Source organism: Taudactylus pleione, unplaced genomic scaffold (genome assembly GCF_031769625.1).
Source record: "Taudactylus pleione unplaced genomic scaffold, aTauple2 ptg000387l, whole genome shotgun sequence".
Classification (NCBI taxonomy): Eukaryota; Metazoa; Chordata; class Amphibia; order Anura; family Myobatrachidae; genus Taudactylus; species Taudactylus pleione.
In genome coordinates this window covers 339005-361549 of record NW_028284788.1, presented here as the reverse complement: position 1 = coordinate 361549, position 22545 = coordinate 339005, and the positions used below count along the sequence as shown (strand labels likewise).

General features: G+C 42.3%; 1 protein-coding gene across 6 annotated transcripts in view; it reads left to right on the top strand.

The window, feature by feature from the left end:
- BRPF3 (bromodomain and PHD finger containing 3) overlaps positions 1 to 22545 on the top strand; it is a 331101-nt gene that overhangs the window by 169248 nt on the left and 139308 nt on the right. For all 6 annotated transcript variants that reach the window (XM_088445751.1, XM_088445752.1, XM_088445755.1 and 3 more), the window contains exons 5-6: positions 905 to 1033; positions 1129 to 1441. In XM_088445751.1, coding sequence (XP_088301877.1) covers positions 905 to 1033; positions 1129 to 1441 — 442 coding nt within the window. The remainder of the gene's footprint in view (positions 1 to 904; positions 1034 to 1128; positions 1442 to 22545) is intronic.

Genomic DNA, 22545 nt, shown 5'->3' with positions numbered 1-22545 from the left:
ATTACTCCTGTGCATGTAGCCTCACTCCAGCTAGTTCTAGAAGTGGACTGCCACTTCTCAGATTCATCTAGTTTCCAGTCAGCAGTCCTGCGGTCTCTTGTCAGTTGTGTAAGCCTCTACTTGCTGGAGGCTTAAATTCAGGCAGCCACCTAAGTACCAGTGTGTATATCAATCACTGAGGGAACAATGGGTGGCTGTTAGTGTTGGAAGATCATCTCTTTGGCTCTAAAGGACTTAAGCGCCTTGTTTTTACCACTGTCCAGCACACTATATTGCCTAATAAATCAGTGACAATAATATTTGTGGGCATATGCTTGTGACCTTGATACTTCTATTAATAAATGGTTACATTTATGATTACTGTTGTAATGTTGGAAATTGTAACATGAATAACCTCTTGGCCTAAATAGCTGAATTATTAAAAAATAGGTTAACTCTTAAGCTGGGCATCCACTATACAATTTTCTGTCAGATATCTGTCCAATCTGGCTGGTTGGAATGAAAATCTGGTAATGTATGGGAGCAAATGACAATCGTCCATTTGCTCACAAACACTGGAAAATAGCCAAAAATAGTTGTTCAGACGAATTGGTAAAAACACACAAATTTAAGCAATTTTAACAATTTTTTTTTGTCCTATTTTCAGTGTTTACAACCATATGATCGACTGTCATTTGCTCCCATACATTACCAGGTTTTCATTCCAACCAGCTAGATTGGACAGATATATGACAGAAAATTGTATAGTGGATGCCCAGCTTACATGTTTTTTAATGTCCTTTTACCTCTAATATTGTATGAAACCATGTCTGCCATCTGTTGGGTTCAAACATGCTTAATGTTTTTTCTTTTCTTGTTGTCCTTTTCTTTTTTAATACTTTTTGGTCACCTTTGTGTCATTCAGGTAAAGTTGCATCAGGCTGCAATGGAGCTGCAGCTCACCCCATTTAACGTATTCCTCCGCTCCACTTTGGATTTGTTGCAGGAGAAAGACCCAGCCAACATATTTAATGAACCTGTTAATCTAAAGGAGGTAAGAGAAATGTGAATAACTATTTCTAAGTATAAGGCTTGGTGTTGGTCACACAATGTAGCTGATACCTTGTATGGCATCTCCCTCTACCTCAGGTTCCAGATTACATGGATTTTGTTTTGAACCCCATGGACTTTTCCACAATGCGCCACAAACTTGAATGTCACCAGTACCCATCCTTTCTTGCATTTGAGGATGACTTCAACCTAATTGTCTCTAATTGTTTGCGCTATAACTCTCGGGAAACTGTGTTCCATCAAGCTGCTTTACGCCTCCACCAACTAGGTGCAGCAATACTCCATCATGCAAGACGACAGGCAGAAAGCTTTGCATATGACCCACATACTCTGATGCACCTACCGGAGAAGCCCCACACTGATGACTACTACCGGTTTTCATGGGAAGAGGGTGAGAACTTCTTTGCGTCATGTGAAGGCACAACATAGTCAATTCACATAGATGTACCTATGTATTTCTTCAGTTTCACTTGCAGATGTGTCATCATACACCTAGGGGTAAATTTACTAAAGTGAGAATTTTTAGAAGTGAGTTTTAGAATTGAGGTTGCCCATAGCAACCAGTAAGAATCTACTTAACATTTAACTAACACCTTCTAGAGAAGATAATAGCTAGAATCTGTTTGGTTGCTATGGGCAACATCTCTTATAAAACTCACTTCTAAAAACTTTCACTTTATTAAATTTACCCCCTAATCTCAATACGCCACGCAACGCGAGTGAGCCACCAGGTCTCGTGCAACTCTGCTAGGTTTGGGCGTCTTTTTTAGCCGGAAATGCATTTTAGTTGCAATTTGATGTGACTAGGAAGCATCAACCGACTGTGCTGATTAATTTCATACGCAACACTTGTATATCTGATTGCACCTGAGTTTGTATATGAACCACAACGAAACTTGGAATGAAGCACTTCGTATTCAATGTCAGAGACTGTCGCAATCAGATATAAAAGTGTTGCATATCAATTTAATCAGCTCAGTCGCATCGCACTGCAACTTAGATGCATTTTCCTTGAAAAAAGATGCCCGGCGCTAGCAGAGTCTCACAAGACCTGACGTGCCAAGAGGGTCTTTTTAGAGCGACTGTAAAAAAATATGTAGCACACATCTGTATGGGCCTCCATATTTAAAAAAGAAAAATCACATCCTAAGGTTGTGATGTGTCCTTGAAGTCTTTTGCGAGGCCAGCCCCAAGGCTGCACTTATCGTGGATTTCTGCTCGCACCCTCCCAATGTGCGATCAGAAATCCTGCATAAGTAGTCTATCGGGGCTAGTCGCAAGTGCACTTTGAACGGGAGAAGCTGCTTTAAGTTGCTAAATCCGTGTATTGTTATACGAGAATGTTACCGTCACGACCAGTGCATCACTGGTTGCGCAAAACAATTAAATAGCTCCCATACACTTCAGACGTGAGCTAAATTCTCTCATACAATTGAATTACTCCATTTCATCTTTTTGTTCCATTGCTAGGAATTATTTCTTTGTTTTTGGAACTCCCTGGCACAGTGTTCTACAATTCTCTACTGTTACTGCGACCAGAGCCACTCTTTTCCATGCAAACCATTATTTCAGAGGACTTTTCAAGTACAATGATACATGATCTTCTATCCAGGTCATTACAACGCTTTTGAGGTCAAAGTTAATAATGGAGGCAGAACTATATTTGACAGATTATATTACTGAAATGAAACCAGTCAAATTTGATCAAATGACAGCCAGGCACAGACCTATTTAAAATTATATGCTGCATTTGTGTTTTTAGCCTACGTTCGCACATCCACTCCCCTGTTTTCAAGGACCTTCCCCTGTTACCACCCACATTCTGTCAATCAAACTATTGGGCCTTCTATGTGTTCTGAGCAATCGCTTCCTGATCGCTATGAGAGGCTTGCGTACTGCGATGCATGCGTAAATGGTGACAATCAACCAGCAGGGTGCAAATGCAGCCTTGCGACCGGGTCTGAATTGGGCCCTCAGTGCCATAGGATGACTCTCAACAATTGTTTTGCATCTCTGAAACCAACTATTTCACCAGCCTTTTGCCGATAACCATTAATAATATTGAATAACTGCCTGAAATTTTAAATTCAGTACTTGACTAACATGGCATTTTATATATAATGCATTAGTGGCATGAGTATACATAAAGTATATCCTTATATTTGGAGAGTAGCGGCATCACTCCAGTAAAATATAACTATTATTTGAAGTTTTATGTCACTTGTCACATGACTTATTGTGCTACAGAATGTATGAATGTCAGTGAAAGTAAAAACCTGGATATGAATAGCCTCATGAATTTACTATTTTTATTTAAAAATGAAACGTGTGCATTTTAAGCAAGAATACACCCCGTTACCATAAAAAAACATTTAAAAATTAAAATTGCCTATGATCTGTTTAAATGTACATGACCTGCGTGATTTGCCGCACAAGCAGCAGAGATGCAACCTCATATTGTGCCAATATCCATGTTTAGATGCCAATTGCTTTGCTACAAAAATACTAATGTCTAATCTATAGTCACAGATCAAAATGCGCTCAAAACCTTTATCGAGATGGTGTGTGTCAATTGTAAGCGTGTATAAGAGTGATGAGCTCAAGCTGAATATAGTATTATTGAGCTTTAATTTAAACAAAAATAGGTGGTAATAGACTTAAAATAGTGACCGTCCACTGACTAAGTCAGTGGCAATCAAACTCCAAACTATATACAGTATAAATGGCAATGTTCAGTAGCTAAAAAAAGTAGAAAAGAAAAAAACTGTAGCAAAAATCCACAGATTGAAACAAGAAAAAGCAAAGTCAATAAATCGATGGTAGGAGTTAATTATGTGAGTGAAAACAAGGCCCGGAGACCATGGAGCTCGCACTGAAGAATGGCAAGTCCAATGAAAGAGTTAATGCTGGTGCGGCGTCCCGCACTTGTATTGTAGAAAGGGCTGCTGATGAATAGTGGTGGCTTGGGTGTTCCCGGGGTAAGTAGTACGGAGAACTGCCTGAGTATGTGGAGGTGTGTTTCCAAGCCCGTGTGTGACCACGGAACACGTCCGGAGCCTACCCGCCGTTGCCAGGCAGTCTGCGGCGTGTCCCGCCGGTCCACAACTAGGTGTGCAGAAGGAGGGGGAGAAACGGTTGTGGTCTCCGGTCCTTGTTTTCACTCACATAATTAACTCCTACCATCGATTTATTGACTTTGCTTTTTCTTGTTTCAATTTGTGGATTTTTGCTACAGTTTTTTTCTTTTCTTTTTTTAGCTACTGAACATTGCCATTTATACTGTATATATTTTGGAGTTTGATTGCCACTGACTTAGTCAGTGGACGGTCACTATTTTAAGTCTATTACCACCCATTTTTGTTTAAATTAAAGCTCTATAATACTATATTCAGCTTGAGCTCATCACTCTTATACACGCTTACAATTGACACACACCATCTCGATAAAGGTTTTGAGCGCATTTTGATCTGTGACTATAGATTAGACATTTGTATTCAATTTAGGAGGTCAGACACCCTTCCTACAAGTGCAGCTCACCTTCATCGTTTACCTTGAGTCCAGTGCGCAATATCTTTTTACTGTGTTTCTTACAAAAATACTAATCAAAAGTACCTACTATACTATAAGAAAAGTAAGATCATAGATGCCTACCCTCCTGATTCCTGCGGGAGACTCCCGGTTTAATGTAGAGTCTCCTGTTACCCTGGAAAATGTAATAAAAACCCCGGATTCCCAATTGCCCTGTCGGTAATCCGGACTGCGCATGCCCAGGATAAAGGGGACAGTGCCTGGATGACAGGAGGTGGCCACGGGACTACATCTCCCATCAACCCCCAAGGCTGCATCTGTCAATCTCACCCTACAGGCAGCAGTTCTGCCTGGACGGCTCCACCCCAGCAACTCTGCCCGGGCGCCTCCTCCCCCAGTTACACAGCAGCGGCAGCCAGAGAATGGGGGCAGGCAGCCGGAGACTCCCAGCAAGGTCTGCAGCACCAGTCACACCCCTCTCTTCCTCCACCTATGGCGGATGACTCTCCGGTTGGTTGGGATGGCCGCACTTCCAGCAGGTGGGTGATGCCACTTGGTTGGGATGGCTGCACTTCCAGCAGGTGGGTGATGCCTGCTCCGCGGTCTGCAGGATCCATAAAAGCAGGGTACGTTATGTGACAGCTGGCCCTGCTCTCATTGGCTGTCAGTATATGGGTGGGTAGACGTGGGAACAACTGCTAGCTGGATTGGTGAGGGCGTGTTCAGTAGGAAGTGGGTGTGTTTCTCACCATAGTGGAAAATGAAAGAAAAATGTACTGTGACTGTCAGTGTCATATAGTCAAGTCTGTGCTATAGCAAAGCAATGCCTGTAATATGTGCTGTAGTCATGTCCTCAGTCATGTACAGTATGTAGTGTCCTATAGACATGAAGGTCTCAGCTGATAGGAATATATACGCCCATAGGTTGAGCTAGACACGCTCTTTGGGCGGAGTGGACCACGCCCCCTCAACGGTGCGGCGCATTCTACTGCCATCTGCAGTCTCCCTGAAACTGTTTTTCAAAAGTAGGCAAGCATGAGTAAGATGCAAAATTAAGGAAAAAGTAAGCAGTCTATGTAAAAAGGCAAAAGACAGGTCAGATACGAGTGACCTGCACCATGCATTGTAATGCTTTATCTGCAACTTTATACCGGTTCCTTTGCGACAAGAAAACTATAATACATTACTAACTAATACATTAATTTCCTACTAAGGCCCGTATTTTAGCCACGAAAAGCCGAGATCGGCGATAAGCACGATGTCTTCGCCTCATTTGCCTGTCTTTAGGCGAAGTTATAGCGTACTTTCACAGTGCGCGCATCAGCTTTTTACCCTATTCAATTGCAAAACAGGCAAAAACGCGGACATGTGAATGATGCAACTAGCGAAAAGGACTTTTTTGGGGGGGAGAAATCAGTCTATACCCCAAAAAAAGCATACGTGACACTGGTAATAAATATAGAAGTGTATTAATAGTTATGATAGAAGTATTTTTGGTTCCTAAATTGAGTCAAATGGCTGTTTTATGCACTTTTTCATTAGTGTGAAAAAATTATTTAAAGCAATTTCTTTGGTGAAAAATAATTGCTGTAGTTAAATTGGGGGTACATTTAAATGGATACTAATATATGTTGGAGTTAATAAAGTGCATTTTAAAAAACTTTAAAAAAAATAGCTGCTGCAGCCCCCTGCAATCCTAAAAATTCCTGTCCCATCCATACAGCCCCCCAACATACCTGTCCCAGTATTTTAGACACATTTTACATCACTTTTTACTTTTTTACCCCAAAATAGACATGACATTTTTAGGGGGTATTTATTTTTTATTCTTTGCTTTAATAGTCATTAGGGGGGATGTCCATAGTGTTCTGAACCAAGAGCCTGATTCAGAGTTGGGAATAGAGAGAGATATCTCTCTCAACTAGTCATCTTGGTGAAACCATGCTGCACTGCAGGTGGGGCAGATTTAAAATGTGCAAAGAAATTTAGATTTGGGAGGAGTGTTTCCAAACTGACATCTAAATTGTAGAGTAATAATAAAGCTGTGCAGTATTTGTGGGCTACATGTAAAAGCAGCCAGTATTTACCCTACATGAAAAAAAAATTATGTATTTACACCCCTTGCATTGCAACATGGTTTCTCCAGGTACACAGTTAAGTGCTATCTCTCTCTATTCCCAACTCTGAATCAGGCTCCAAGTCCCCACATTTTTAGCACAAAATAGAGATTTTGCTAATTTTTTTCTCCAGTGCTTGGGTGGAGAAACTTTTATGCCTGTTTTAGCCTATGGAGTTTTCGCACATGCAAAAACGTCCTTGAATAGAATAGGGTGATACTTCGGATAGTGGCGAAAACTTTTCACCGATCGCGGCTTTTCTTCTGCAATTGAATATGGGCCTAAAAAGCAAACTTAAGGAGAAAGTACAATACATGGGAATTACTACCCGCGGCTTGAGCCATTTTCGACAAAAAGGATAGGTGTGTGAGGACACATCTGTAGTAGACCATGACCCTTTGCTGAAACCTAACCACAATAATAACAGCAAGATGTCTTGCACTATTTAATTTTCATGTGACATTATCACACAGCGTTATAACTGGTACAGTGATTGAATATTTTGTAATGCACCATATCCTGGCCCTGCGATACATGTCCCAACATAGAATTGAATGTTAAATACTTATAGCTATGATATATATTTAAAAAGAATGTGCCATGTGCCTTTGTAGCATACAAGCCACAAAGTTTCTTCAGTGCTGATTTTCTAGTGTGGTGACTTTAGCAGAGTCTTGACGTTGCTGCAAGTCTTTCCACTGCACAATCCTATCTGTCAGGAAACAAGCATGGCACTATGGGCTAATGTTACTAAGCGGTGGGTTCTACATCCTGGTGGTTTTGCAGTCCTCCAATTTACAAAACCGCCAAAAAACACGTAGAAAGCACACTTTAGAATGGAATATAATGAAATATCAAAGCACCATCAATGTTTTGGAGTATGGAATGAATAACCCCGGATTCAGCAAGTGTTGGTTTTGAAAACTGCAGGCAAACGCACCCAAAATCTGACTAGGCTCAGGCAGGTGTGATGCTAAGTTCATTAAGAGGTAGGTTTGGTATCATTTAGAACTCGCTGGAAAACACTGCAAATTGACAGTGGTTTGTATGTCAAATTGCTAGTATTTACTAAAGGTTGGTTTTGATGTCTAAATATAATGCACCGTGGATTCATGTCGGATTAGCAATGACAACCTGAAGCTATTGTATGTATATTTATTTAGTGGAGTTTTTATAGAAACACCATTCAATTGACACAGATATAGACCACTGTGGGTTAGAAGCTATTCTATTCATTTTATTAACTTGTGCTACTCTTATTTGAAATCACATTTCAATTGACATTATTGAGACAACAGACATCTGGTTACTTTCACTTTGTGGGGTGTTTTTTTAGGAGAAATTAGTAGGAAAGTAGTAGAAGATATGATAGCTTAAAAAAAACTCATCACAATTAGCAATCTTGTATCTTGTTCAGTATATTGTCTTTTTGAGGTGTGTTTTCCATGTGATGCGGATGCAGTAATGATGCCGGTGGACGGGATGACGAATGTCGGTATACTGACACGGAAATCTCGACGCCTGTCAGGAAGCTGGCACTGTGATCCCGAAGAGATCAATATACCGACGCCGGGATCCCGAAAGCTGGCATCCCGAAGGTAAATAAGGTTAGCCCGGGGAGGGGGGTAGGATTAGGGACCTCCCGGGGTAGGTTAGTGGAGTGATAGGGTTAGGCATCACCGGTGGAAGGTTAGGGTTAGGTACCACCCCGGCAGGGATAGGTTTAGGGTGTCGTAAGGAGGGGTTAGGGTTAGGCACCACGGGGAGGGTTAGGGTACTTACCGGCCCCTGTCTGGATATTGAAGATCAGGATGCCGCTGTCGGTCTTCTGACTGCCAGGATCCCGTCCAGTGGTATATCATACTGATTCCATTTTCCATATATAGCATTCACACTAGGCTGTTTTAGCGGGGTGCCGTGCCTTGCCCGATTACAAACGGGCCGAATGCTCCCTGCCGTTTTTGGTGTTGCACCGCTAACCAGCCTGCGTGTGTCATCCCGACCCACAGGCCCATGCACCAGACATCTATTCACAGAGAAAGAAGAGCTTGAGGGCAGCCTGGCATGTCAGTAAGTGCTGGGCACGCCCCCAAGAGTAATGAAAAGGGGACATGTCTTAAAAACACAACCACTTTTCTCATGGCCACAACCACTTTCTAGAGGTCCGGCGCCAGACCTAGAGTGAACACTAAGTAGTACATTTACTAAAGTGAGAGTTTTCAGATTCTACTTAACATTTAAATAACACCTTCTAGAAGATAATATCTAAAATCTGATTGGTTTCTATGGGCAAAATCTCCACTTCTAAAAACTCACACTTTAGTAAATTTACCTTTAATAATCTGTTTTTTTTTTTAAAGTTTGTGTGTTTTTTTTTTGTTTGGTTGGTGTTCTCGCTGACGCAACCAACTTTTTGATCCACAGTAACCATGAGATATTTTAAGTTTCAAAACCTTTGGGTGTATTAACTAAATGTTCTGTTAATTTCTGTGGGCATTACATGTAGAAGGCGATTAGCTGACCTGTGACTTATCTCTAATTGCACAAGAAAACAGATCTGCCCAGGAAGGCTGAACAGCAGGTCTCCAGCCCTTAGGGCTAGTTGTAAACAAATATGATCAAAATCACACTTGTGCTTTGAAGATGTGCTTCAAAAGGGGGCACAGCGGCCAAACTGCATATGTGAATTTATTATTATTTATTAACAGTTTCTTATATAGCGCAGCAAATTCCGTTGCGCTTTACAATTTGAATCAACATTAACATTATACTGGGTTGTAGAAGACATACATACATGCATAAAATACATACATAAGGGTAAGAGGGCCCTGCTCGCAAGCTTACAATCTATAGGGAAATAGGTGTTGATACACAAGGATAGGTGCTACATATTGCAAATTGGTCCTGCCCGATTGCAGATGTTCTTGGTGGGCTGTATAATTCAATCCCACTGGATAGTTGGCCTAGGGTTAGGATGTTAAATTGAAGAAAGAGAAGACGTGATAGGTGTTTACTATAAGAAGAGAGTTAGATAGGGAGCTATAAAAGTTTAGGTGGGCGGTTCTGGAATCTGATAAGCTTGTCTATAGAGGTGAGTTTTCAGAGAAAGCTTGAATGTTTGGAAATTAGTGGAAAGTCTTATTGTACGTGGGAGGGCATTCCACAGGGTGGGTGCAGCCCAAAAAAAGTCATGTAACCATGCATGGGAACAAGTAATGCGCAGGGATGAGAGACGCAGATCTTGTGCAGAGCAGAGATGCCAGGTTGGAAGATATATTGAGATACTGTAAGTGAAGAGATGTATGTTGGTGTGGTTTGGTTAATAGCTTTATGTGTGAGTGTAAGTATTTTATATTGAATAAAGTAGAAGACCGGCAGCCAATGGAGGGACTGACAGAGTGGATCAGCAGACACTGAACGTTTGGTGAGAAAGATCAACCTCGCAGCTGCATTCAAAATGGATTGTAGTGGGGAGAGCCTGTTTTTGGGAAGACCAATAAGGAGACTATTGCAATAGTCAATGCGGGAAATTATGAGTGCGTGTATAAGAGTTTTTGCAGTGTCTTGCGTAAGATATGGTCGAACTTTGGCTATGTTTTTTAGATGTATTTAACAGGATTTAGAGACAGATTGAATGTGGGGAACAAAAGACAGTTCAGAGTCAAGGAGGCCACCTAGGCAGCGAGCTTGTGAATTTATGACTACTTTGCCAGGTTATCTGGGATAAACTTCACATGCCAATTTAATTTTACCGTCTGTGTAAGTGACATTGTAGTTTTCTTATTTTTATCCCTATTATTTTCATAGAAGCCTGTTTACACAGCTCAATGTGAGTGAACAGAAAACGGCGATGTATAGGGTACCACGATTCCAAAATGTGATGACCAACACATTGCACCTAATTGAATTGATCCCATAGACATTCAGGGCCTGATTCAGAAGTGGACGCAATGCAAATGTTTGCAGAGTTTTCTTTACTGCGCATGTATCTGAGTCGCACTGCGCATGCACCACGTTTGAATTCCGGTGAAGGTCGCAGTAAGAATTTGGACTCAGTGTGTGTGAACATTTATGGAAGGTAATGGGGAGTGGCTAGTCAAAGCAGGTGCGTTACAAGCATTTCATGGGCGTGTCTTGGACAGCTACTGCATTTGTGTACACAGTTGCAATGTCTCCTGCTTAGTTCTTACGGACATTCTGAGCAAACGTAGGGTTTACAATTTTGCTCTGTGGGTCCTGCGTGAAAGCACACAGCCCAGCAACAGACTGTCAATCACTGACAGTTTGTGGGCGGGAGGGGACGTCGACTACTTTAGTTCCCCGAAATGGATGCCACTTTTGGGCGGGGGGGGGGGGGGGGGGGGGGGTAGGAAGAGGCCAGGATCTCCGACGTCTGACGGAGATATGCAGAGGCTGGCTTGCGTGACCCCCATGGGTCACTCGTCACTCAGCCGGCCGATGTTAACGCAGATTATCTGATGCTGCAATCTTGGACGCAGCTCGGCTAAGTAATGCATGCAGTAGGCATGATGCATCCTGCTGCATTTCCACAATTGCAAGGACAAAATTGCAAATCTGCTTGCGTGCAGCTTTGCAATTCTGTTGTGTGCTGAATCAGGCCATTAGTTCAGAATGATTATATTAAAGAATCTTCATGAACCTCTCTACCTGTAGCATTGATTAAGAAAGTACTGTAGCCAGATACTGATGAAGTCTTACCTTAGTTTGGGCTGCTTATGTGCTGTTTAATTTTATATTTGACACTGTGGGCCCGCTTCAGACCCACACACTAGATGTGTTCGCACGCAGCCATCAGCTGCTAATATATGCAAAAGCTGAGATCGCACGGCAAGACATTAGTACACCCACTATGTCTTCGCATGCGGCGGCAGTGCGATCGCAAACCCGTCTTATGATGTCCACATTCCCTTTGCAGCATATGTTATCTCCAGGAAGTGTACATGTATAACAATCGGTAACATCAAGAAACATCGGAGGCATATACAATGCTTGTGATTGACCCTACTCTATCGCAAGCACTGAGAGTGCTTCAGTGTTTTAAACAGCCAGGTGACGTGTACAATGACGCTCCGTCTTAATTATGCACGTCCTTAGAATGGCGTTTTGACGCTCAGACACGCCTGCATTTGCACCACCACTCCCCCGTTTTAATGGACTTGCCCCTGTCACCACCCACAAACGGTACATACTGTCACTCAAGCTAGCGGGCCGTCTGTGTGTTCTGGGCGATCGCTTCCCGATTGTAAAGACTGGCTCACGCACTGCGATGCATATAAATGCGCAGATAGCGAAAATCGACCAGCAGCGTGCGAACGCAGCCTAACGAAAGGGTCTGAATAAGGTCCTGTGTGCGACTGACTCTTAATCAGCAATACAGCGGCCGCAGCTTTATTCCACACCAAGTTCCATGTACAGACTCAGACCCAGATTTATCAACAAGTGATATTTTTGTTATCACTCGTTACTAATTTTAAATGGTGCTCCAACCAATTGTTGGAGCAACATTTAAGATTAGTAATGAGTGATAACAAGAATCTTGGCCTCAGTCTCACACATGTTGCATATCAAATTAATCAGCAGTCTCCTGGTGATGCATTTCCAGCAAAATAGGATACATGACTCTAGCAGAGTTACATGGAACCTGGTGGCTCATTCATGCCAGGCATATTTCGCTGAGAAGACCCACCGCTCACCTTGGCTTATGACGGTGTTAATTGGACTTTGGAGGACTGGCAATGTGGCATGGTCCGATGAGTCACGGCTTCATTTGTTTCGAGCTGATGGTAGGGTTTGGGTGTGGCACAGAATCCATGAGGCCATGGACCCCAGTTGTCAACAAGGCACCATGCAGGCTGGTGGTGGCTCCATAATGGTGTGGGGTGTGTTCACATGCTTGGGTTGGGTCCACTGGTCTACGTGAACACACTATTGACTAGTAAACACTACATTGCATTGCTTAATGACCATTTGTAGCTCCTCATTGACTACATGTAACCCACGATGATGGAATATTCCAGCAAAATAATGCACTCTGGAGTGATTCCGACAAATGGTGTAGACACTCAAGATCCTGCAAATATCAGAGAGCAGTGGGAAGCTATACAAACGGCATGAGTCAACATCTCTCCAGTGGTCTTCCATCCACTTGTCAAATTTTTGCCACGTCAAGTTGCTGCACCTCGTTGGGCTAGAGGGGGGTCCTACAAAATACTAGGCATCTACCCCATGACTTTTGTATGTGTATGTGTGTCTGTATGTATGTGTGTGTGCGTGTGTGTATATATATATATATATATATATATATATATATGTCCAATCGGTCCGGTACTCCCGTTTCCCTGGGTGCCTTCCTCGGTAAAGGGTACATTCAAAAAGGTTACATACAAAATATTGAGCATAGATTCTTACCTTAAGGAGATCACCCTTGTGCGTCAGTGTTGCTCATGGGGACTCGTGCTTCTGCACGTTGCAGGGCACGTGCCCCACCAATGACATGTATTGCATCTGGCTTCCCTGGTTGCCTAGGATACCGGAATGCCACGTCCGAACAGCAACTGTATCAAATTGTATTGTATCAAATTCATTGCCACTATATAGATTACCTTTTTATGCTTTGGAAAGAAGTAAAAGATTTTATTGATCTGATGATGGCTATCAACAGCAAGGGGTCACCAATAAAACTCACTTATAAACATAGCAAGGAAACTGAATTATTTAGATGTGAAGGTCTCCATTATTAATAGAAAAATTGTCACTTCAGTGTACAGCAAACCTACTGACAAAAATAACCTGCTCCTTGCCTCAAGTCATCATCCAGTTTCACTGAAAAGAGGCCTCCCGAGATCCCAGATGTTGAGAGTAGCCCAGACAACAAGCAATCCGGAGGAAATATAGGGAGCACTAAACAATATAATTATCAAATTTAGCAACAGGGGATATGATCCCAACTTATTAAAACAACAAAAATTGGAAATCCTCACAATGGACAGAGAGCTATTGTTACAACCGACCATTAAACAGGATAAATCGGTAGTCAGTTGGAAACAAAAATATGCAACCTCCAGTCCATAACCAACACGCAAGTAAGGCACTATGGCCAATTCTGGTGACAGACATGTACCTACCTTGCTTCAATGGGAAACAACTCATGACCTTTTTCCTTAGAGGACGAAACATAAGAGATACATGCGGACATCACGGGATTTAACAAAAGGACACAGGATGGATCAAATTTCCTCAAAAAAACAAATGAATGCTATAAGTGTCTCAAATGCACTACGTGTCAAAACATGCTAAGTGGAGGGGACTTCAAACATCCACACAACAACAAAAGTTACAAAATTCATCATATACTGACCTGTACATCGTCATTTATAGTATATACCATCATTTGTCCCTGTGGATTGACTTACGTAGGGAAGACTATCAGGACCATGAGGGAGAGGATAGCATTACATCGCACTGCGATAAGATCTGCACCACAGGGAAAAACTACTGACCAACCGGTAGCACACCATTTCTCAGAACAAAAACATTCACTGGCAGTGCTCAAACATAAGATTATAGACCATGTCCCGATCACACCAAGAGGAGGAGACAGGGAGAGACGATTGTTGCGACTTGAAACCAAGTGGATTATTGAAGTTAATACCATTTCACCAAATGGCCTGAATGATAAGATGCTGTAACACGTTCTAAACTACATCCAACATGGACATCATCATAATAAGATCCCCGCCCATGTATTATTAGAGACCACATTGTTGTATTATTTTTTACTATACTCACCTTTCCCTTTCTACTATTTAGAAGAATAGTATACTGATGTTCCCCCTCCTAACATTCCTGGCACAGCTGCGCTTTTATTTGTTTCACTTATAGAGCAGTCTTTTTTGTATCTATTGGTACCTCCACCAATGCTAAGTGCTATTCACACTATTATTACTATTTGATACAGTTGCTGTTCTGACGTGGCATTCCGGTATCCTAGGCAACCAGGGAAGCCAGATGCAATACACGTCATCGGTGGGGGACGCGCCCTGCAACGTGCGGAAGCGCGAGTCCCCACAAGCAATACTCACGCACAAGAGTGATCTATTAAGGTAAGAATCTATGCTCAATATTTTGTATGTAACCTTGACAAAGGGGTGTGAAGCCCTAAAACGGCATAATAAACCACGCTGATGTAAAAAACTTGCATTTCCGGTGTTTGTGTGTGTGTATGTATGTGTGTGTGTATATATATTATATACAGTATATTATATATATATATATATATATCCCTCAAAAGCCGGCACTCAAGTAGCTAAGCAATAACACTCAGGGGTGAAATGTGTAGCAAAAGCACAATAAGTGGCACTCGAACGGACTCAGAAGAACAAGGTACACAGATATATCCTTGGCTATGTTTCGGATTTTACTGTCATCAGGAAAATCAACAAAGCATGTGAAAATAGTGCACATACAGTGCATCCGGAAAGTATTCACAATGCCTCACTTTTTCCACATTTTGTTATGTTATAGCCTTATTCCAAAATAGAATAAATAAATTTTTGTCCTCAAAATTCTACACACAATACCCCATAATGACAACGTGTAAAAAGTTTTTTTGCAATTTTTGCAAATTTAATAAAAAAAACTAAGAAATCACATGTACATAAGTATTCACAGCCTTTGCTAAATACTACTTTGATGCACCTTTGGCAGCAATTACAGGCTCAAGTCTTTTAGAATATGATACCACAAGCTTGGCACACCTATCTTTGGGCAGTTTCGCCCATTCCTCTTTGCAGCAACTCTCAAGCTCCAACAGGTTGAATGGGAAGCATCTGTGCACAGCCATTTTCAGATCTCTCCAGAGATGTTCAATCTGATTCAAGTCTGGGCTGTTGCTGGGCCCCTCAAGGATATTCACAGAGTTGTCCTGAAGCCACTCCTTAGGGTCGTTGTCCTGCTGAAAGATGAACCGTCACCCCAGTCTGAGGTCAAGAGCGCTCTGGAGCAGGTTTTCATCCAGGATGTCTCTGTACATTGCTGCATTCATCTTTCCCTCTATCCTGACTAGGCTCCCTGTTCCTGCCGCTGAAAAACATCCCCACTGCATGATGCTGCTACCATCATGCTTCACTGTAGGGATGGAATTGTTTCATCAGACCAGAGAATTTTGTTTCTCATGGTCTGAGAGTTCTTCAGGCAGGCTACAATGTGCTTTTTACTAAGGAGTGGCTTCCGTCTGGCCACTCTACCATACCGGCCTGATTGGTGGATTGCTGCAAAGATGGTTGTCCTTCTTGAAGCTAATCCTCTCTCCACAGAGGAATGCTGTAGCTCTGACAGAGTGAACATCCCAAGGATGATCAGTGGAAACAGGATGCACTTGAGCTCACATTTGAGCTTCATGGCAAAGGCTGTGAATATTTATGTACATGTGATTTCTTAGTTTATTATTTTAATTAAATTTGCAAAAATCTAAAAATATCTTTTCACACGTTGTCATTATGGGGTATTGTATGTAGAATTTTGAGGACAAAAATGAATTTATTCCATTTTGGAATAAGGCTGTAACATAACAAAATGTGGAAAAAGTGAAGCGCTGTGAATATTTTCCAGATGCACGGATGCACTGTATATATACAAAAAATACACTCGGCATAGCAAATCCCATGCGACCGTCGGGTCATGGCAATGTGTACACAGCCGTGGTCATTACTAGGGAAACACCAATAACAAACATAAAAACCAGTGTTATCAAGCACAAAAAAATATGTGATGGAACAATACAAACAAATACCTGGCAAAATAGAGATGGAGGTAAACACTCAGAAGCCAAAACATAATAAATTTGAGTAATGAAGACTGGAGGAGGAATCAAAAAAGTAGAGAAGTAAAAAATAAGTACAGTATACCGAGGAGAAAAAGGCAGTCAAAAGGGCAATATAGACGATGGCTAGAAGAACATATTAAATGATAACTGATCATTTAAGCCCCTTGGTCTGATAGTGTCCAATCTCCATATCCATTGCGTTTCGAGCTGCAGTAGTTTTTTACTGAGATCACCCCCTCGATGATCTTCCTGGGCCTGATCGAAGATCATGTACTTCAGAGAAGAAAAGCTATGTTTAGCAGTAGCAAAATGTTTAGCAACGGGTTGTTATTTAGGGCAGCTCTAATGGCCGAACGGTGTTGACCCATGCATTCCTTAGAGGAACTAATCGTTTTCCCGATGTAACATAGTTCACAGGGACATTTGATAAGGTATACCACAAAAGTACTGGTGCAGGAAAGGGGATATCTGATGGAGAATTTGCGGCCAGAGGGATTGATTTAGACCCGTTCGCACACAGGCATCCTCTTTCAGAGTATGCAAATCCTGCGATCGCGCCAGCAGGATATTAGCCCTCTCACTATGTCTTGGCGTGCGATCGTGGTATGTTTTTAGATGCCCACTTTCCCTTCGCAAAACATGTCATCTCCAGGAAGTGTATGCAACAATCGGTAACATATATAAAGAACGGGAACATACGCAGCACTTGTGGTTGACAATGCCCTAGCACAAGCACTGCGAGTGCAGCAGTGTTATAAACAGCCATGTGACATGTACTGTGATGATGCATCTTAATTTTGCATGCCCTAGAAACTCCGTTTTGATGCTCAGGCACGCCTGTGTTCACACCACCACTCCCCCGTTTCCATTGACATTCCCCTGTCACCACCCACAAACAGCACATTCTGTCACTCAAACTTGTGGGCCATCTGTGTACTCGCAGTGACCGCTTCCCGATCGCAACAACTGGTTTGCGCATGCACACTGCCTTTTACGCATGCGCAGATAGCGAAAATCAGCCAGCAGCGTGCGAACGCAGCCTAGGGACCGGGTCTGAATCAGGCCCAGAGTGCGGATGAAAGAAATATTTAACTTGTATCATAAAGCTGCACATAGTGCAGCCTAGGCACTTGTAAGAACCCCCTGGTTTAGTCCGCACATTGGAAAATTTCCTCTTGGAAATATCAGGATGCACTAGCCAATCCCTGATTCTGTCCTCTAGTGTAGCAGGACATGATGTTAGCATGTTTAAGACTTTTTAAGTCCTTGTCCTGCTGTTCAATTGGCCATAGCTGTCTGTAGGTGTGAGCGATGATCTTGTCATATGTGCACTATTATCACATGCTTTGTTGATTGTCCTGATGACGGAGTAAAATCCGAAACGTAGACAAAGATCTCTGCTTACCTTGTTTTTCTTCTGAGTCCGTTCGAGTGCCACTTATTGCACAATACATCTGATCAGCGTGTCTACCAGGTACTGGATGGAATCTCCATGCTAAACGCACCAGGCAGAGATGCACTTGTAGCGCTGGCAGTGTGCATGATGATCAGATGTATTGTTTTTGTCTTTTATAAACATCTAATATTGCCTATTACACCTGTCTTGAGACACTTTGTGGTGGATTATAAATGACAAAAATATATAGGTGAATGAACTGCGCTTGATATGTGTACCTATATAGCTGCTCAGTTATAAGAGGACATATAATATAAGAAAAGGGGACGAGCGCTTAAAAACTAAATTGGTTGTATGAAAAAAAGAAAGGAAAACGATAAAAATAAATAAATGAAAAATTAAAATATAAAAGACAAACAAACAAATATGAAACACTGAAACCATATGTTTAAACTATTTTTTGAAAAATTTGAGGCAGGTCCAAACAGGTGTGCAGCAGTATTAGGTGTATTAACTGTCCCTACCTTAGCCTTCAACTTCCGGCTGCTGTGAGCGGCGGCACAAGGTGACGTCACCGGGTCCAAGAGGTCGTCAAGGTGTAATCAGTTACTGCTCTCCTGTTCTTCCTCCACTCTTTCATTCAGGTCCTCACAGCAGCCGCTCATAGCAGCCGCTGTCCTACCAAGATAGAGTGTGTCCTCTCGTGCAGTGCAGGTGGTCTTCCCAACCCGCGGACGTCATCCTGTGATGCTGACCCTAGCTGCCGCTGTTCCACCAAAACATCGTGGGGCTTCCCTTGCAGCGCAGGCAAGACAACACGCTGCCAGCATCGGAAGCTGAAGGCTAAGGTAGGGACAGTTAGGTCACCTAATACTGCTGCACACCTGTTTGGACCTGCCTCAATTTTTTCAAAAAAGAGTTTAAACATATGGGCCCTCATTCAGAGCCACTCGCTAGCGGCAGTACGCTCGTTCCGAGCGATGTTCGCACATCTGCGCATGCGTACGGATCGTTATACGCATGCGCGAACCAGTCAGTGCGGCCGAAATTCATGTGCTCGCAATATAGCGAATGCCTGCTATTTTGAGTGACAGAATGAGGCGTATGTGGGTGGTAACAGGGGAAGGTGCTTGAAAACGGGGAGTGGAGATCAGAACGCAGGCGTGCTTAAAGGTCAAAACGGGCGTTTTATGGGTGTGCATAATTAATACAGCAGCGTCATTGACCACGTCACTGGGTTATTTTATAGCCAGAACTGCTTGCAAGATTGTGGTAGCAAAAACCAACCACAAGAATAGCGAGCAGTTCATACGCTGGTCGATGTACTCGATTAATCTAATAAATAGCGGACATGACGAATGGTGCGTGCGGCCAGGGGGCGTTTTTAACAAATAAACGAGCGTATGTTTTGCTCGCTCGTTCAGACTTAGAGGTGTGAACAGACTGCAATTTGCGAACGGATCATTTGAATAGCCACCCCTTGTTTTTGAACGAACGACCGCAAATAGCGAACGGCTCTGAATCAGGCCCATGGTTTCAGTGTTTCATGTTTGTTTGTTTGTTTGTTTGTCTTTTATATTTTAATTTATTTATTTTTATCCTTTTCCTTTCTTTTTTTCATACAACCAATTTAGTTTTTAAGTAAGCGCTCGTCCCCTTTTCTTATCTTGGATTATAAATGATGCCATTATTGGTGGATTATAAATATTCATTATTCTAATAAATGTTGGTTGTTTAAACCTAAGTGGTGAGTGCTTCCTTCCATCTCTCTGGATATTTGGATGATATATATATTATGCAAATGTCCTGACTTATCAATGCCCAGCCTAATCCCCTAGACCTAGAACTATGATAATCGTGGACTATATATTTTCCATGATGTATGTGCCCACTAAGCAGAGATTTTTCAAAATTTTACTCCTAAGGAGGTGAAAAGGGCTAAATAGTTCCCCCCCCCCCCCCCCGTGCAGTGTCCTGATCGACTGACTCAACCCATCACAGTACAGTATTCAAATAGGGAAGCCACATCAACTGTCACCCCAATTGCTACCAAACATAACTGGCAGCTGGTGTGGCTCTCCTATCTAAATATTGGACAGTGCTGTAGCCCACATCTGGCCCGCCACTAGTCGTATAATCCTGCCGTAGCTTATGAGGCAGATAGCTTTTAGGCCACAGGTGAGGGTGGGTAATATGTTAGTAGAGGTGTGAGGGAAGGAATGTGTTACTACAGAGGTTAGGGAGTAGCCCCCTTCCCCTAGCCTAACCCTAACCTCCCAGGGGTTGCTTAACCCTAAGTCCCTCCCGGGAGCCCCTAACCTAACCCTCCCCCCCCCGCGCGGCTGTCCGCGCACGGCTTACCTTTGATCATTAGACACTTTTCGGGATTAGACAGTTGGGATGCCGACGGTCGGCAATTAGACCATCGGCATCTCGACTGCACACCTTATATACCCACCAAGCCAGCAAATGGCACATGATGTACCTCATGGGCTACACGCTGCCGATGTCAAATGTAGGAGGTGGTCATAATAACTGTTTATATATAAACACATCAGTCAACATTAAAAACCGGCTGTAAAAATAGAGCGAAAATAATTCTAGGTAGATTCAGTTACTACTGTTAAATCTTTATATTCTAGATAGTAAATAATTAAAGCACTGGGGTGCAAGTGTAATAGAGTATAAAACAATTAATTGCTAATTTCTACAATATAGAGATTGATCAAGTCAAAGCAAAACTTAAATCAAACAAGCGTTGAAAAGAAACAAAAACTTATATTTTCATAAGTGATTCAAACATCATTCAGTTGGTTGCAGAATATAAGTAGATGTTTATGGATTCATAGTATCAGTACAGTTCTGCAGTTGCAAGTAACATACTAGCCTTATAAATATCTACTATATATATATATATATATATATGAGTATATATAAGAGGATTGTTAGCGAATCTTACACAGCTTTCGAGGTAAAACTGCCAAATCTTACATAGTTACGACTATATAGCCACAGATTGACAAATCTTATATATAAAATTAATTGGTCTGTTTGTTTGTCCGGTTGCGCATTCAGACACCCCTGCACCGATTGGGATGAAACCTACGCAAGGTGGTCCAATTGGATCCTGACCAGGTTTTAGGGGGTAAGGGTCCATTTTGGACCTCCCATTGGTGTATGCTGGGCTCTCTTCGTGTAACTTCTGCTGGCCGAAACAGATGGATGACCTAGCTAGCTGATGCAGGGAAACACTCTCCCCTCTTTTCCTGAAATAGAATGGCACAACTTTTCTCCTCTCAGGATGCTCTATTGTTACTTGTTCAGCCAGCATTCTGTTATACAGATGTGTCCACATCATCTTACACTGTGTGTTAAACAGCCCTTCTAGTTGCACCATGCCGTGGCATGACTCTTTAGCATCAAGCGTCTTTTTGTGCAACTTTTTACCTTCAGATGTGACTTATTGACAAAGATGCACAAACAGCTTCTGCTGATTAAAATGATATGCGGCTTGCCTATATTTTGTGTGCAACTGCGGGTGTATCTGCATGCGAAATGTTACAATACGTTACAGTGTCACAACCCCTGACACTGTAATGTTGTATTTTGCATGCAGATACACCTGCAGTTGCGCAAAGAAAATTAGACATGCCGCATATTTTAATCAGCAGAAGCTGCTTGTGCATCCTATTTGCATCACTTTGTGAATAAAACGCATTTGAAGGAAAACAATTTCACAAAAAGATGCTCTGTGCTACCGAGTTGCATAGCGCTCACGCGTTATGTTTAACCCGACTTATAGTGCATAGAGGTAAAATGTATGTGGACACATCTGTATTGCTGAAGCTGGCAAAAACATTTATAGCCTGCAGCCAGAAGCAATGTGTTGGTGTTGGTGATATCTGCTTATCACACTGAGGATGCAAAGCCTGCAGTAGAAAGCAGATGCTGCAGCTGGAAGCCAAGCCCTGCTGTTAGCTGTTAACGCACTGGGGATGCAGAGCCTGCACCTGGAAGGAGCCTAGCAGTGTTGTCCTGGATGCTGGATGCGCCTGAGGGGTAAGAGGGCTCTTCCCTGGCTGCCTCTGTTAACCCCTTGCTGTCTCCCACCCCTGCGCCTTTCTAAGCCCCGGCGGTTTGGTGGCGGTTTTACTATCCTCAGATTTACTAAGGCCAAATCCAAAGTCAAAAATTTGTTGGAATAGAATAGAACAGGGCTGTCATTTAGAAACCGCCGGCAATCCAAAGACAATATTAACAATTCAAATTTTTACCTAGAAAAACAAAAGTACCAAGTGTTAATGAGGAAACAAATTAATAATCATAGCAGCAATTCACCCAGTAAGCCTGTGAAAGCTCACTACAAATTACAAAACCCTACAATACAGATGATGTTTATCTGAAAATGTGTGTGTGTATGTGTGTATATATATATATATATATAATGTGTGTGTGTGTATTTGCTCCATCTTGAGAGCAGCCGTCCTTATGGATCCCGGCTCGAATAAAGTGCAGTATTTACCGGTAATGGGCCCTATTCAATTAGCGGCGAAAATGGAAGATTTTTTTTGCCATTGCCGAAAACGTCCGTTTTGCACCCAAAAGCGGCA